The sequence below is a fragment of the Chamaea fasciata genome, unplaced genomic scaffold, assembly GCF_029207755.1.
Source record: "Chamaea fasciata isolate MVZ Bird 193981 ecotype frontalis unplaced genomic scaffold, bChaFas1.0.hap1 SCAF_20, whole genome shotgun sequence".
In the NCBI taxonomy this organism is placed as follows: Eukaryota; Metazoa; Chordata; class Aves; order Passeriformes; family Sylviidae; genus Chamaea; species Chamaea fasciata.
This window is the reverse complement of record NW_027094105.1, coordinates 9528147-9544468: the sequence shown is the minus strand read 5'-3', so window position 1 is coordinate 9544468 and position 16322 is coordinate 9528147. Positions and strand designations below refer to the sequence as shown.

Below are 16322 nucleotides of genomic sequence, written 5' to 3'. Positions count from 1 at the left end.
GTTTCGGTTTGTGCTCAGCTGTTATAACCCAGGCTTTCCGGCAGGTCCGAAGGATCCATTCATGCTCCTCATCGTCTGGAAAGCAGAGAAAGAGAACGTTAAATATCCCCGTGTCAGATCTGCTCTTTGCATCCCTGGGGTCCAGCTCAGACAAGCCGTTTTTCCTTTGAAAAACAAATCCATTTTTTAGCCGTTGGTATCTCTTAGAACACTTTTTTTTTTTTTTTTTTTTGGTTTGTTTGTTTAAAAGATCGTGTGCTGTTATGTGGGAATTTGTCAAGGCAGGAGGTACTGGGTCTGTGGCAAGGACTGATTATTTATCTGTTTGAGAAGCTTCGCTTGGTTGAACCACGAGATTTGCATGTATAGATTCTGTATTTTGCCTTTTTGGGCAAAATATCCAGGGGAAATGTTGAAACTATCAGAAATTAAGATAGGCGTTTTTAAAACACTCTGGCTGTGGTACTTGTCGGTTTGTAAAAAGTGAAGGTAAAGAAGAATTTACAGTAAAATCCCAGGTTCTTGTCTTGCAGCTTTTCTTTCCATGCTGTTTTTGAGATGCATGTTGTGGCAGGTATTGATAAGCTGATGTAGTGGCTGAGAGATATTTTAGACCAACTCCTGTGTCCCTTGTTAGTATTCATGTCTGTCGTATTTATTCTGAGAGCATAATGACAGTGTGGAAAGAAAATAAAAGCAAAGACAATGTAGGAAAAAAAAACAACTGACCAGCAAAGTTTGAATAGTAATTTTCTGCATGATTTACAAAAAAATACCACGGCGAATGTTAAGTTGTGGCTTCTTAATTTCAGGGATTTAAATAGTCTTGTCTCCAAAAACTGTTCTGCAGCCTTTTCCTTTGTGTTGTGTAGGAGAAAAGAGATGTGTCTAGTAAACCAGGGAAAACAAACTTCAAAAAGCCTTGGGGGGGGGGGGGGGGGGGAAATCAAAGTATTACTTACAACAATACCTGTATTTATTTTTATATAAATGAAATATATTCGAGGTGCTTCTTGTGTTTACCACTGTCTTAACAAATTCATATTAACTGCTTGTGATGTGTGCAGTAATCTAAATGTTGAGGGTTTGTGGCAGCCCTTGTTATGTACAAAAACAGATGATTGGGAGGAGGATGGAACTGAGGGGGTGTAACCCCAGTGCTGTGACCATCACGGTCCCATTTATTCACCCTGCTGAGCACCCGGCTTAGGCAGGGGGGGAAAAAAAAAAAGGAGAAAAAAGCATGTTGCTTCTTTAGGAGTCAAATTTTCATTGAGATCTTTCGATTATGGAGTTGTTTCTTTATGTTAAAGCCACGGAGGAGCTTTTGAAATGCAAAAGATAGGAAGGTCCTGGGGATGAAGTGTTAAGCTAAGAAGTTCCAGGAGGGGTATGTGACAAATTCTGATGCACAAGTTGTCAAGCGAGGGGATTAATCCAATTGACTGTGGTGGCTTGTGAATCAAGCTTCGTTTTTTCTTTTTTCTACCTTTTTTTTTTTCATGCTGCACTCTTTTTTCTCTCATTGCTGGCCGAGCCAGTGAGGTGCTGCTCACACCCAGCCCCGCTGGCATCCTGGTGAGGGCAGGAAAGGTGCCAAGTTTCTTGCTTTAATGACTGCAAAATAGTCATAATTTGGATGAAATAGCTAAGTTCAGCCCTTTCTGCGTTTCACTGATCTCTTCTTTATTCCTTAGAGATCCACAGATCCATAACAAAATACCCTGCTAATGGCACATTTCTAATTCGGGTGTAAAGTAGGAGAAAATAGATGCTGAAAAAAAAAATATGCTAAAAGGGAAATTAAAAACATGAGCACAGAATCTTGCTTAAAGACCATGCAATCCTCACAGGCAGATTCCACTGAGGGCTGCAACAGGAATGCAAATGTGGTCCTTAAGCTTTCTTAAAAACAACACCCAAGCCATAATCAGTGTGCTGGCTTTTGTTCTATGCACTAGGTGTTGTGATCACGTGAGCCTTGCCTGTGACAGATATTGTCCAGTCTCTGTGGTTTTAGCTGGAATTGCCTTAGCTAAAAAAAAAAAAAAAAAAAACAAAACAATTCTTAATCTGAGCTTGTAATAATTGCATGAAAAGGAAACTTTTGTCTGTTTCTGCCATGGTGAAGGAATAAGAAAGCTTAGAGATGCTGTGCATCACCATGTCTGGCTGGTAGCTGGGCACACCTGGCTCACCTGAGTGCTAGAAATAACCAGTCTGAGCCTTTGACAGCGCTCACTCAGCTGAGCATCAAGGGTGTAAGCTCAAAGAAAGGCAGATGCTAACTTGGCTTCACAGGTTTCCAACATAGCCCTGGTTTGCCCAGATTGATTCTGCACGCTGGGATTTCCTGGTCTCCCAAGAAAGCAGCCAGGACGAGTCACTCCAGGGATCTTAGCCCTGCCAGGCTGATTCCAAAATGTCTCGGTTCGTGCAGTGATCTGAGCCCATGCAAATTAAAGACGTGTTCATAGGCCCTGCTTAACCAGCATGGAGTTTAACCAGATGTAAAAAACTGACCCAGCGAAGCAAATTTCAACTTTGTTGAAAAAATCGATGTCATGACTCGACAAGAAGAAAATCCCTAGAACTGCCATCCAGCCCGGTGTGATGTACAACTGGTCCTTGGTCTAGGGAAGGGGACATGAAAGAATTGATCCAGGATAGGAAGAAGAACCGCAGAATGGCTCCAGGGCTGGCTATGGGAGAGGAGGCAGGAAAATATTAGAATGTAAAGAGTTAAGCTATGGTAAAACATACTTTTGCTACACTAAAGAAGACTGGTTGATAATTACTGTAGTTTTAGGGCTATTTGAATCAGTGCAGCTGCAACCTCTTCAGTAGTAACCCCTGAAACAAGACAAACTGGGTTTATTGTACTGAACAAGTCTTAAAGCTCCTCCCTGATTGTTAGTAATTGGCAGCAATGGACTTAACAGCCTCTTGACTACCCTTTTTACACTCTACCTGACTGTGCAGCTAACAATTTAAATCACAGATGCCGATCCTTCTTTGTGGCAGCTGCTTGTTAACTACACGTTCCTCTTTTTCTGCCACTGGCTGCTTCCATAACCCTGCAACACCAGGGTTAGATTGGAGAATCACATTTCATCAATATTTAAAATGGAATTAAACCTTGAGGTTTGATTAATGCTACCAGATAGTGAGTTGTAATTACTATTTTGCAAATTGCAATTGTTTGAATATGTTAATATGATTGTCTAAGCACATCTTCACCTTCAGGAGTAATTTTCCTTTTAAAAAAGATTTGAAAAAAATACAAACTCTTTAATCAGTGCTAAATTATCACCCTGTGCACAATTAGGTAGAATGGGGTTCTTCGTGTGGTGTGCTGAATTTTGTGTCAGCTTATTTAGAAGTTTATCCATTTTTTTAGATTTTCCTCAGTAGAATAAACAGTGATGGAACAGACTTTGCTGAAAGAGGACTAACCATGCTGGTGTTTGAAGGTAAAGGAAAAAAGCTTTGTCTGAGCATTTCACTGCAACCTGGTCTATCCCTGTGCAGTTAGTAAATGTTACCCAGTTATTTCTTCCAAAGTCAGTGAAATATTATTATTATTATTATCATGACATATTATTGGGATCTTGAAACTGAAACAGCAAAAGATTGTAATGGATGAGCTCTTGAATTATTTCCTTGTGTCTCAATCGAAAATGAGATCAATTTCTAGCACCCACTATATATATATCTTGAGTATTGTGGGTGAGATCCTCAGCCAGCCCACGCTGGGACAGCTCTCTGTTATTTTTGTGATTAATTCAGGCTGTTTCCATTAAGCAGGCAGAGGCACACGGAGCCAACCCTGGCAGCCACCTGCACGACTGGGCCCCAGAAACAGCATCTGCCCACAATAGATGATTAAGCAGGGGTGCAAGTCCTCCTGATCCCCTGCTGGACACTGTCCACGCAGCCAACAGGTCAGTCTGCAGAGTCTCTTTAGGTAAATAAGACTCAGCTAAAGCTGTTGGCTGTAATGTGTTCCTGTAAGTTCCCCATTTCAAAACTGGTTCTCCTCACCAAATATTGCCTGATAAGTTTCTGCCTTGTTTTGAGGAGGGGGCTTTAGGGGAAGTTCTAAATGTCAGCAAAGTCCAAACAAGTGTCACCACCACCGTGAGGTGTATCCTACAGTGAGCTCAAACTGCAGCCCACTTAAATCAGTGGATTTCTGCTCTCTTGCAAAATGAAACCGCTTGCCTCCCCATTCCAACGTTCAGGCTAAAAGTAGTGGCAGAAGAGATTTCCCCAAATACCACACTCCAGATTTATCTCTCAACTGGGATTAGAAACAGCTGAATATTCAGGGTGGCCTTGCTTCAGGGTGCTTCCAAGGGATGACATGAAAACACACTGTAATTTAGGTGCGTTTAATCTTGCTATATTAAATGCATATTGCAAAGTTTAGAATTATTTGCTTCCAACTATCGTGTTTCTGTGTTGCTCATGGAAACCTCAGCTGTGAGAGACTTTTGAGGACTGCATGCTTAGGTGCCTGCCATGGCACAGAGCTGAGACTGACAGCACTGGCAGTATTGTCATGGAGGCTTCTCTTAACTATTGCTTTCCCAGGAAACCACCTAGAAGTTCGCTGAAATTAGGATACCCAGTGGGTTGAACAGGGAAAAGAACCTACGCTGTTCACCTAAAAAACCTTGTCTGACCGCGTCAGGTCTTTGTGGCTGTATGTGTTCCAGAGGCTGTGGCTGCACTGGGGGCCTGGTGCACTCTGAAATTCAGACCCATGGCTCCCTCCCCTGCCCAAGGGCAAGTTGGGGCCTGATGCGAGTGGGTGTCATCCCTCTGTGTGCCCTGTAAGGAGGGCAATCAGTGTCCCTGGGATGTGCCAGCACCAGGACAGGGAGCACTGGGAGCCCTGGCACAGCTGAGGGTCAGCCCTGCCCACAGCTTTCCGTGCCCACGGTTTGGAAGGGTGTGTTCACAACAGATCATCCTCGAGCAGCGGCTGAGCTTCCTCCCCGTTTGCAGAGGGCCAAGCACACGCAGCCCATTGTAAACAACAATATCACTGAATTCTTTCACATCCCTGACTCCTCCCAGCACCCGCAGCGCAGTTTATCGTGTTCTTCCACTGCACAATCACAACGACATGTGATAGCATCTCAGCCATGGGTTCTGCCTGGCACACCCCTTCCATTTCCACTGCCCCCTCCGGGTCCCTACCACCCCTTTCCTTACTGCACCTGACCCCACCAACATCAAGGCTGGCAAGAAAATGGAAAATGTGGTTTCAATTAACCTTTGCTTCCACCCACAAATTCTCACCCTTCCATTCTCTTTTAATTACTGTCATTCCAAAATGGCCCCCAAATGAACTTTCCATCTCTTGTAAAAGTTGTTTTCACATGAGCTGTATATTGGATGTAAGTGCCTATAAGAACTTGTGTGTAACCTATTTAATGGATTAACAATAGGATGGTTAGCACCCAAACAAAGGTGTTATTCTTGGCATGCCCATCTTCGGAACTGAAACTTCCACAGTTTTCAAAGAGATAAGACCAGGAAACCAGAAGGAACAATGTATCTGCAAAAGCTATAGCTACTGAAATTACCGTAGTAACTTACATCGTGATGCAAATGTTAATATTATCACTGCTGGCTATAGCCTGGAATATAAATTATGTTGGTTCACAATCTATTTTGCTGAATGGAGGATGTTTTGGATTAAAACATGTCAGCCAAATTGAATCTAAAAATGCTCTTGGTTGCTCAGATGTGAAGTCTCCAAGTGTCTCTGTCTGTCACCTGAGCAGACTTCGACACTGTGAAAGACATATGCATGAATTTTGCAATGGCATCCAAACTGTGCTTGATCTTCACACATTTCTATACAAAAAGAGCACATGATGGGTAGGAAAATTGGTCCAACATTTAAAGAAGTGTTTAGGGGAGAGTAAGGGCAAAAAAAAAAAAGGTAAGAAACCCCCCCCCAAGTTCTCGTCGGAGTCTGGGATCTTCATTTTAAATGAAGTGGACTCAATTTCTCTCTGCTATCTTCACTGCTCAGCCATTTGCCTTGCCCACCCAGCAGTCCCACCGTGATACCTGCCAGGGTTCTGCCTCTCCTGCTGCTGAGATTTGTCTCCTCAATTAATTTATTTGTTAAGCATTGGGGATTATTTAGATCCAGAGCTCTGACATCAGGACAAAAGCTATCTAACTAAAAACCTTACTACTAAGAGGCAGATAAGTGACACTTTGGAGACCCAGATCAAAGAGTTATAGTACAATTTCTGACCTGCTTCTGCGTGTAATATTTTTCAAAGCTTTTGACTACCACAGAGTCTGGAAAGCAAGCACCAGAAAACTGGAATTGTACGAATGTGGCTGAAAACCTATGTCCTGGAACTAGATGTGAGGGGAAAAAGTATGTGGGAGATGGAGGAGACAAGACCAGAGGGAGAATTTGTAGGTAGCTCTGTAGAGCCTTGTGGGCAAAGAGAAGAAGCCAAATGCCAAGGCAGAGAGAGAAAATATTTTTTGCAGTGGTATTTTGGAAGAATATGAATCAAAGAGGCCAGAAAGAGGAATTAGCAGTAAAAAGGACAAGCACTTCAGCTGTTGCAAGAAAAGCAAAGGGCTACTCGCATTCGTATGCTCTGCTTGTGTAAACGGAGAGCAGTATTGGCTCTCTGCTTTACAACCCTGCTTTCAGAAATAAGTTTGTCAGCCAAAGTAAAGAGAAAAAGATCAATGGATTGCAATAAACGGCATTGAACATAAAAATGAGTAAAATTTACAATCCAGTTAACTTGTTAAATGTTACAAAATCAGCAAACAATAGACACAATTTGTTTTGTTCAGAGCCCAGAGGTAGAGACCAAATCCTCTAAATTAATTTCTGCAAAAGCTGGGGTTTTTTTCCAAACAGGTCTGGATCCTATTCGTTGTAGAATATACTGATTACCAACTATTTTTAAGAGCTTTACACAAACATTATTTCTTTTGTTGTGTGAAATGCAGAATCAGCCATCTGGCAAATGCCCCAGAGCTAAAATCTTTTACATGACATATAATTCAAAATGATTAAATATACAACAGAAAATAGCTATAGCATTGCACTTAAAATAGCATGAACTTTTACTGCCGATCAAAACTGATTTCTTTAGCCTAACAAGTATCCAAAGAACAATTATTTGAAGAGCTTTTAAGAGTTTCAATATGTAGGAACTAAACCTCATCTAAATTCAGTATCTTAAGTCAAATAAAAAAGAAACAAATGTACAAGAGATTAAATGGTCCTGCCTTACAAGTAGACATTTAAATCTATGGGAAGCTAAATTCATTCGAACAAAAATACTGTATTCCCTCTGTATGTGTATTGCTGGGGCTTTCCTCTCCTTGCTCAGGGCATCTGCCAAAACAACTCGTACATTCTTAGGCAATGACTAGGGGACTAGCCTGGAATCAGGCTGTTCATCCACTCCCTCCATCACCAGAACGGGCAATTTCAAGGAAGAACAGGGAATAAAGCTCCGTGCGTGATCCCTCAGTGCAGGCAATCTTTTTTTTTTCCTGCACCACAGTCGACTCGAAGTTAAATTTGCTGTCTTTTTTCCAGAAATACTCCAGGCCTGAAAAATTGCCAGGTCCTCATCCCACACCCAATTCTCCAGTAGTTTCTGAGAAAGAGCACGCAAACATCTGCATGTATTTGGGGTACATGAGGGTAGGTATAGAAATATTACCCTGAGCGATTATTGAGTGGTTATGGCTGTTTCTCAACTGCATTTTTCAGACAAGTCAAAGTCTACATTTCCCAAAAAGCACTTGGTGCAAGTCAGATCTGAGTTGTGAGGGAAAAAAAAGTCCAACCGTAGGAGATTTTTCTCATGGATTTGTGTACTCGGATAAACCTGAAATGGTCGAACGCATCATTGCTGACTGTCCAAAACATTTGTGCTTCTTAGTTCTTTCAGCACAAGCATGAGACCCTCCATCCCAAGGTAACGACGTGAGGAAACTGTAAGTCTGTGATTATTAAGGCTTAGAATTAAAATGGCTTTGCCCCCTTGCCTGGGGAGTTGGGCCAGCCTCAAAACCCAGGAACCTCAGACGGTCTAACCCCAGACTTCTCTAAACTGTACAAAAATAATGTTCTTGAATCTTGACCTTTTCAGCTCATAATGATTCCTGAAGCAGCAGGATTTTTCCTGCTGCTTTTCACAAGACTTTCAGGCTTGTAGAAATGCTGATTGCTGGCTGGCTTGGGACTGCAGTAACACCAAACCCCCCTCTTAATAAGACACTTGTCCTGGTCTTCTGGACCTAATCCTGCTCTTAATTCAGTTCCCTGACTGAGCTCTGAGTGAAAAGGCAGATTTTGTGTCTTTCTGCTCTTGATTTATAGGAAGAGGTACAAATATATTTCAGGTAATATTGACTGCACTACAGGAAGCTCCCCTATGCACCATACTAATTAAACCTGAAGAAAAAAAAAAATGAAAATAGTAGAACAAATATTCTCATGTTAGAACAAGGAAAAGCATGTTTTATATTATGGAACCCATCCCTGTGAAAACCACAGGAGAAACAAGGCAATTTTCATCAGAAATATCTTTGCTTTTCATCAAGACAGGTGACCCAGGCAATCTCCTGAGATCTTTTCCATCTCACTGTAAAAATTTTCTGGTTTTGATGGTATTTTCTAGTGAAAGTTATGGGGTTTTCTGATAGTAAGAGGGCCTAAAACCAGACTGTCACAGCTCTTCTTGTACCTCCCTGCTTTGCTTTAAAAATAACATATTGTACTTTCTACTTTTCACTGAAAAACTGGGAAATCTTCCGATCTTTCCATGGACCAAACTCTGTTACAAAGGTGCCAGGAGTCCTATTTCTGGGGGAGAAAAAAAAAAAAAAAAAGAAGAGGAATACTCCTGGTGAAACAGGAGCCTGGTCCCGGTATCTATTAAAAATAAACAACATATCCTCTTACAAATGAGCCTTCCCATTCTTATTTATGTGCTCAATTTTGCGTACTCCGCAATACTGGGAAAAAAAAGAAAAGCTTGAAGAACACATGGAGAATCAAGAGAAATTTGAGCATCCCCAAGGAAACAGAGGTTTAGGGACGGAGTAATAACAGCAAGGCTGTAATGAGAATTTGGAAAACTTTGCTAGATAAAAACATATAACAAAGCTGTTGCTGTCATTTCGTTCCCTGGGCCTGATTAAGTTTGCACGACGGGCCTTTGCGCTGCTCTAGCGGCGAGATCTCCCCGAGTAAATGAGTATCAGACCTCCGAGCTAGCGAAGCGCAGCGCTTGCCAGACTCCTCGGGAGCCTCTGTGGTTCTCAACATCCTCTCATCTCCACAGAGAAGCGCTGGGAGCAAACTCAGGGGTTTCAAATGGCAGCTGCTCCCCTCTCCGCTCTGGAGCTGTACCTGGGTGCTGCCAGGCGCGGGGCAAGGCCGTGCCAAGGCTCAGGGATTCCTCCACAAACAATCAGGAATTGCTTCATAATAGAGCCGGGGTGAAAGGTGAGGGCCGGAGTATTCTGCAGCCTGCTGCCAGGGCTGAGGAAGATAGTGTCATTTTGGTAAACCTGTCAAGCTGTTGTAAGAACTTCCTGAATGCTTCCTACCATCTGCTTTTGATGCTTTCAAGACTTGGCTGGAAGCCTGGAGGTTTTCCTGCTCTTTCCTGCCCAACCTATAATGGAGTAATTCTGGATCTGTTCCCTGTCATCTCAGCCTCTTCCTCAGTTTCTTCTGCTTACAGCTGGGGTTGTTTTTTTTTTTTTTAATTTTTTTTTTTTTTTCCTCTTTACTTCAGTGGCCTTGTGCCCTGAATCATCTCTCCTGGGGCGGCAGGAGTTCCTCTGATGTTGAACAAGTGCCGGGTTTTTCAATTGTGTTCGTGTTCTTGAGAGGAAGGGTCTGGCCTACATGACACATTCCTTCTTCACACTCACATCAACAACTTTAACTTTTGTGTCCAGGCCCTGGCTGGAAGGGCCACACAAAGCCCATCTCCACGGCTCTGTCAGGCCGCACGCTGTGCCGGGCTGCTGGGCCAATATTGATTGATATAATTTGTAGGGGTTCGAGATAAATGTCATAAAGGACAATGAGTTCAAAGAACAGATTAAAAAACAATAAATTGAATTCCAAGGCGTTCCCTCCTGTACTAATCTGTGTAGGTTCCTGTGTTTTTGGAAAGCATGTTGCTTATCTTCCTCATCAGTAGGCCCACTGCATTCCAGTATTTTGGATCGATGCCATTTGTAATAATCTAGATCAGTTTTTATTCAACGTTTATAAAACAGGCCATGTATCACAGGGTATATTTTATAGCAGATGGTATCTCCAATTCATTTAACCCCCCCCCACTTCCCTCCTCCAATATCACAGTGCACACTCACAAAAGCTCTCGAAAGTAGAGCAGAGCAGGATTTTTTTACAACAAATAGTAAATTTGCTGAAAAATGGAGTTTCCAAGCAACAAAACTGTTAAACTGTAGCACACTGAAAATTAAATGTTCTGTTTCCCAGGAAAAAAAAAAAAAAAGAAAAAAAGAAAAAAAAAAAGAAAGAGGTTTTGCCATTTGGACATTAGAGGGGAAAAAAAATTAGCAGGGTGGGTGGTTGCTTTCAGAAATCAGTTTCATTTTAAAACCCTCTGCACTGAAAAGGTGATAAACACAAAGACTAAACAGCCAGAACAGAAAGTAGGTTTTTTCTCAGGTCAGATTACTTTTTTAAGTTACCCCAGTGTCCACTATTTGAGGATCTTCAGTGGCTTTTAATTTGAAAAGTTTCTCTTCTGGCTTGGTAAGAACTAACTTTCCCCAAGGCTTATTAATTTGGGGACTTATCTGTGTATTTGCCAGACTCTACTCCAACCGCAGCTCTCCAAGGTGAAGGTTTCCTGTTCAGGAAGGTAAGACCCAGATTCATTTTAATAAACTGGACTATTCCAACATGTAGGGATAAGCACATGCTCAAGCACTTTGCTGGTTCACAACACGGAGCTTTTCAGCTTTCAGGATCAGTGATGTGCCCCTCACAACCACTCCCTTGCTTGAGATCATGACAGGAGAGACTGAAGATTTTTCTGAGATTAACATACCAAACTGTAATAAAATATATTTATTCATATGTGCTTGGGAATACTTCATTGTAATTCTGCAAAATATGGTTTGTACAGCTCTGGGGATACATAAATCACTGATAAAATAAATAAGTTAAAGATATTTTCACTCAGTGATAATAGAACCAAGTCATGGAGTTGTTTACATTTTGGCTTGAATCAGGCAACCTAGAAGATATTAGAAATAAACTCTTCTTAGTTTACCTTGCGGAAGAAGTTAAATCATATCTGCATTTCTCAGGAACTTGCATTTGTAGTCAACAACTACTCTGGTTTTGGGGTCATAGAATCCATCACCACAGTCGTAACAACCTTCTGGGATTATTTTGGGAGGATCCAGATTTGTAAGCTGAGGAATGCCTGAAGGGGAGAAACAAGGTTTGATTTTTTTTTTTTTAAATTTATGCCTTTCATCAAGATAACTAACATACACCTCAATGGCGTTTGCTATAAAAATAACACGGTTACCTCACAATAAATTTTGTAAAACATTTCATCAGTTTTGCAGGTGGGGAAATGAAAATGAAAAAATGCACACATGAAGATTGTGTGATAGAAAGCAATCAATTTGATTTCCTCATTCAGAGTCCTGTGATTCAGCCCACCAAGTGCACATTACAAGTCCAACCCTAAAACCCAAAATGGGGCCAGGAGAGACTCGCTGGCTTCACAGAACTCCATGTCATCACTAAAATATTCTATGTATTGTGTGTATCATGTTACAGATTTTACTCACTTTTTTTCCTTACAAACCCACCTTTTGACTACAATAAATAATAACATTATAAAAATGTTTCAGCAAAAACATAGACTGAACACAAAGGCCTGTTTCGGTATCGACTAAAAAGCTACGTGGGGCAGATGCATGAAACTTCATTTGGTGTCCTGGATGCAAACTAATTGCTTTTGCCCAACTTCTCTGTATCAGAAGCACCCTGCTGATGCAGTGAGGGTGAAAGGTATAAAAGGGTTAATTAGGATGTCAAAAGCTGCAGATAATAAAGCCCTCTCCTGGGGGTCATGGCTCCAAGAGACCCTCTGTGGATGCAGAGCTGCATCCCAGGCTGTGCTGCTGGAAGGTGGTGTCCACATTCTTCTGGCAGCATCGCAGGGTTGTATGAAATTAGCCAGAGCGTTTCTGCTCCATGTTACTCATGTCGCTGAATTAATCTTTCTTAAGCAAAGTTGTTAGTTTAATTCCTTCCAGACTCTCAGGATCGCAAACGCAATTTAGTACCTGGTGGTTTAAAACCAGAACAGATTTCTGTATAAAATCTTCTGTCGTAGCCATCGCAGTAACGCCATTTTTCCTCGTCGCATTCGAGACCATCTGCAAAAGTGTATTTCCCCTGCAGAACACGTTTGAGTGCAGAGTTAATAAACATGATGGATGGACGGAACGCCAAGGCCAGGTTGCAGCGGCAGAGCCGCAGCAGGGCCAGCGCGGCTCCGCTCGGCTTTTGTCGGGAATCCTGCCTGTGCTGCCCGGCCGCCAGCAGCCTCCCCCCGACCCCGAGGGGTCAAACACCGCCTTGGCTCGGAAATCCACGTAGTTCACCTCCAAGCCTCCCCGGCGGCTTGGGGTGAAGCCCCGCGGGGTGAAGCCCCCCGGCCGTACCTGCGTGGGCACCCCGCGCTCCCAGAGCGCCCGGTAGCTGCCGCCCGTGGGGAGCAGCAGCTCGCCCTTCCCGTGGAACATCCCGTCCCACAGCTCGTCCCGGTACTCGGCGCCCGTCGGCAGCGCGTAGTAGCCGTATCCTTCCATCCTGGAAGAGATGGCGAGGGTGGATGGCGACAACCCCGCGCTCCCGGCGCCCTCCGGTCCCACCAGCCCCCCGCGACCCGCCCCTTGCCCCCAAGGCCCATCTTCCACCCGCAACGCCCGCGACTCCCCTGCCCTCCCAACACCCCTTTGTCCACCCCAGTCCCATGTGTCCCCTGCGAACCCCGCTGTGCCCTCCGTGACCCCGTGCGCTCCCCCCCCGCCCCGGCCCTGCCCGGACCCCCCGCTTCCAGCTGCCCCCAGCACCCCCGTGCCCCTTCCCGGTGCCGTCGTGTCCCCTCGTGTCCCTGGTTGTCCCCCGGCCCCACCTGCCGCGCATGATGCCCCCCAGGTACCGATCCCCCATCAGCTCCACGGCGGCCCCGACGGCGCGTCCCGGTCACCACGGCAACGGCGCCGCCCTGGCCCCGCCCCCTGCCCGCCGCGGCCCCGCCCCTGACGGCGGCGCGTGCGCGGGGCGGGGCGGCGCTGAGGGCGCTCAAGGAGAGCCGCCATGCCCGGGGTGCTGCGGGTGCCCCCGCTCGAGGAGCTCGATGTGCCGGAGGTGAGTGCGTGAGGGCCGGCGGTGCCTTCCCCGCCCGCCTGCCCGCCCTCACGGCCGCTGTGTCCCGCCGCAGGTGGCGGTGAGCTCGTCCGTGCTGAAGGCCGCGGCGCACCACTACGGCTCGCAGTGCGACCGGCCCAACAAGGAGTTCATGCTGTGCCGCTGGGAGGAGAAGGACCCGCGCAAGTGTCTGAGGGAGGGCCGGCAGGTGAACCAGTGCGCCATCGACTTCTTCAGGTGAGCGGCCGCCGGCCGGGAGGCGCCGCCGCAGCCGCACGGGCCTGGAGGTGACGGTGCTGCGGGGCCGTGGCCGGCGGTGTCACTCGAGCGCTGGCGGTCACTCCTTCCAGCGGAGCACCGATGCTGCAAAGCCAGGCTGGGAGAGCTGCGGCTTTTCAGCCTGGGAAGAGAAGGCTCCAGGGTGACCTTAGCGCAACTTTGGTACCAGCAGGGGCTACAACAGAGCTAGAGAGGGACTTGTGACAAGAGTATGATGTGACCGAACAAGATGGGTTGGTTTCACACTGACAGAGAGCAGGTTTAGGTTAGGTATAGAAAGGAATAATACCACCTGTGAGGGTGATGAAGCCTGGTACAGGTTGCCCAGAGAAGCAGTGGCTGCTCCATCCCTGGAAGTGTCAAAGGCCAGGCTGGACTTGGAGCAACCTGGGGTAGTGGAAGATGTCCCATGGCCATGCTCATGGAATGAGATGAACTTTAAGGTTCCTACCAACCCAAACTATTCTGTAATTCCGTCATTCTAATTAAAAATGCAGCCACCATCACCTCCTTCAAAACTTCTATACTTGCTTCTTAAACTTTGACTCCTGGGGATGGAGGCCATGTGCTTTGTCTTGCTTATTTATACATGAATTTATTCTGTCACTTGAAGCTGTTTTGCCTTTGTTCCAGAGCAAGCGGCCTGGGTTTTTGGTGGGAACTCAGGGCAGTGGTGTGAGGCTGCTGCGCCTTGCAGCTGTGTGATGAACTCCAGGAAACCAACCTGAGCATTGCATTGTTTGTCCTGCCTGTCTCACAGGTGAACTGCTGAGAAAGCTTGAGCAGGTGCACCACCTGCCAAACATGTAGATCCAAGGCATGTGCCAGTACAGTTTGTAAAAGACCTAATGTAATTACCTCAAGGCCACGTCCACCTCCAGTGCAGCGGCTGAAACCTCTGTTCTAAGCATGACACAAAATTATTTGGAAGCATTAGAGTGCCATATAATGTAACTAAACTATTTGACAAGACAAAGGTGTCCTGTGGAGGAGCTGTGAACAAAAATCTCTTCCATGTATCAGTTAAGTTATTGCTGTCCTTAACTGTAGCTGCAGGGATGGAAATTTCACCGGTATTTGTATCAAACACTGACTAGACAGAAGTTTTAGATGTTCCTAAGAACTCAAAGCTGCAAAGCCCCCTATACCCCTGAGCTGAGGCTGGCGTGAGCGAGGGAGAGGAGTGTTGTGAGGTGTTTTCTGAGGGGTTTGTGCCTGTGGTGTCCCCAGGAGCATCCGGACGCACTGTGCCGAGCCCTTCACCGCGTACTGGACGTGCGTCGACTACTCCAGCCAGCAGGAGCTGCGCCACTGCCGCAAGCAGCAGGCGGCCTTCGACTCCTGCGTGCTGGACAAGCTGGGCTGGGTGAGGCCTGACCTGGGAGACCTCTCCAAGGTAACTTCCTGACCCTTTGGGGCAGATCCTGCTCTCTCCCTCTTTTATGCAGGTTTTGTCCAGATCGGGTCTCTGGCATCTCTTGGGCTGATGGTGGTTCGCGAACGCGGCGCTGGAAGTTTGTGGGATGATGGAAGTTGAGACTGACAGCGTTTTCCAGGGTTGCTTTTCCAGAAGACTTGTGCTTTTCTTAGACAATGAAGTTCTTGCTTTTTGCTTGTCCTGGTGTGGAGGCTTATCCTTTAGGAGTGAAGCTCATGCTCATCTGTAGTTGTGATGGAACACCCCTCCCTTCCCTCCTCTTAGAAGTATTGAGGAGCTCTCATCAGCTGAACAATGTGTCCTTCCTATTGTTTGGTTCTTCTTGGTAGTTCTCCCTTGAAGTTCTGACTCAACCTGGCTGTTAAATGCTGTGAGAAGTTGTATCACTTCTTTGCATTTCTTTCCAGGTTACAAAGGTGAAGACTGACCGTCCTCTGCCTGAGAATGCCTATCACTCTAGACCCAGACCAGAGCCAAACCCACCCATTGAAGGGGAGCTGAAGCCCTCTCCCTTTGGCAGCAGGCTCTTTTTCTGGTCCTGGTGAAGTGGGCAGGCTGTGCTGTGACTCAAGTTCAGAGATGTGGCACTTGCACGTGTAAATTGTGTGGTGTGTCCTGAGTGTTACTAATAATTAAAGAGCCCCAAACCATTACATGGCTGAACAGACTTCTTTAAACTCATAGCAACAAGAACAATGCATTTCCCTGTTTTGCTCAGAGCTCTCTGCAGTCACACAGCCCTTGGGACCCTCTGGGCACCAGTAACATCAGCTGATTACCAGGATTGTCTGTGATGTGTGCAGACGTAGTTCCAGTCTTTGACTGCTGTCCCATCAATCACAGACTGGCATGAGACTTGATTTACTCACGGAGAACATTGCCTCATGGATCAAGGAAACTCTGGGAACAAACAAGTCATTAATGTCTTCCCTTAGTCTTGCAACTGATAATTGTGCATTCTTTCCAAGGGACTCCTGTTGAGGTCTAACCTAAAATCTGTCTTGGAGCAAGGGGTTAGTGGAATCTGGCGTTTGCTAGGCATGGGGGCCACGCTCTTTCTGCCATGAAGATCCCTGTTGTGCTTCCCAACACACATACATGCAACATTGCTTAGGGACTGCTCATACAACGTTTGTTAGG

General features: G+C 45.4%; 2 protein-coding genes across 3 annotated transcripts; one reads left to right on the top strand and one right to left on the bottom strand.

The window, feature by feature from the left end:
* Positions 1–6: 6 nt before the first annotated feature.
* On the bottom strand, positions 7–13298 carry MORN5 (MORN repeat containing 5). Of its 2 annotated transcripts, XM_066201184.1 has the most exons (5): positions 13230–13298; positions 12757–12904; positions 12376–12487; positions 11343–11498; positions 7–75 (listed from the first exon to the last, which is right to left on the bottom strand). In XM_066201184.1, the coding sequence occupies exons 1-4, from the start codon at positions 13265–13267 to the stop codon at positions 11356–11358; spliced, it is 441 nt and encodes a 146-aa protein (XP_066057281.1). In that variant the 5' UTR covers positions 13268–13298; the 3' UTR covers positions 7–75; positions 11343–11355. The 2 variants fall into 2 exon arrangements, with proteins under 2 accessions (XP_066057281.1, XP_066057280.1); XM_066201183.1 differs by lacking the exon at positions 7–75 and having other exon boundaries at positions 11096–11498.
* An 80-nt stretch (positions 13299–13378) lies between these two features.
* On the top strand, positions 13379–15835 carry NDUFA8 (NADH:ubiquinone oxidoreductase subunit A8). Its single transcript, XM_066201383.1, has 4 exons — positions 13379–13465; positions 13539–13702; positions 14975–15140; positions 15590–15835. Exons 1-4 carry the CDS (start codon positions 13415–13417, stop codon positions 15725–15727), a joined length of 519 nt encoding a protein of 172 aa, XP_066057480.1. The 5' UTR covers positions 13379–13414; the 3' UTR covers positions 15728–15835.
* The last annotated feature ends 487 nt before the right edge of the window (positions 15836–16322 follow it).

Bases quoted from the DNA above. Each gene is read 5' to 3' on its own strand.
- MORN5 (XM_066201184.1), bottom strand. From the start codon at position 13,267: ATGGGGGATCGGTACCTGGGGGGCATCATGCGCGGCAG. The intron at 12,488-12,756 runs GTACGGCCGGGG...CGTGTTCTGCAG, and splicing joins AGCGCGGGGTGCCCACGCAG to GGGAAATACACTTTTGCAGA. The intron at 11,499-12,375 runs GTACTAAATTGC...TCTCCCCTTCAG, and splicing joins TTCTGGTTTTAAACCACCAG to GCATTCCTCAGCTTACAAAT.
- NDUFA8 (XM_066201383.1), top strand. From the start codon at position 13,415: ATGCCCGGGGTGCTGCGGGTGCCCCCGCTCGAGGAGCTCGATGTGCCG. The intron at 13,466-13,538 runs GTGAGTGCGTGA...GTCCCGCCGCAG, and splicing joins AGGAGCTCGATGTGCCGGAG to GTGGCGGTGAGCTCGTCCGT. The intron at 15,141-15,589 runs GTAACTTCCTGA...ATTTCTTTCCAG, and splicing joins ACCTGGGAGACCTCTCCAAG to GTTACAAAGGTGAAGACTGA.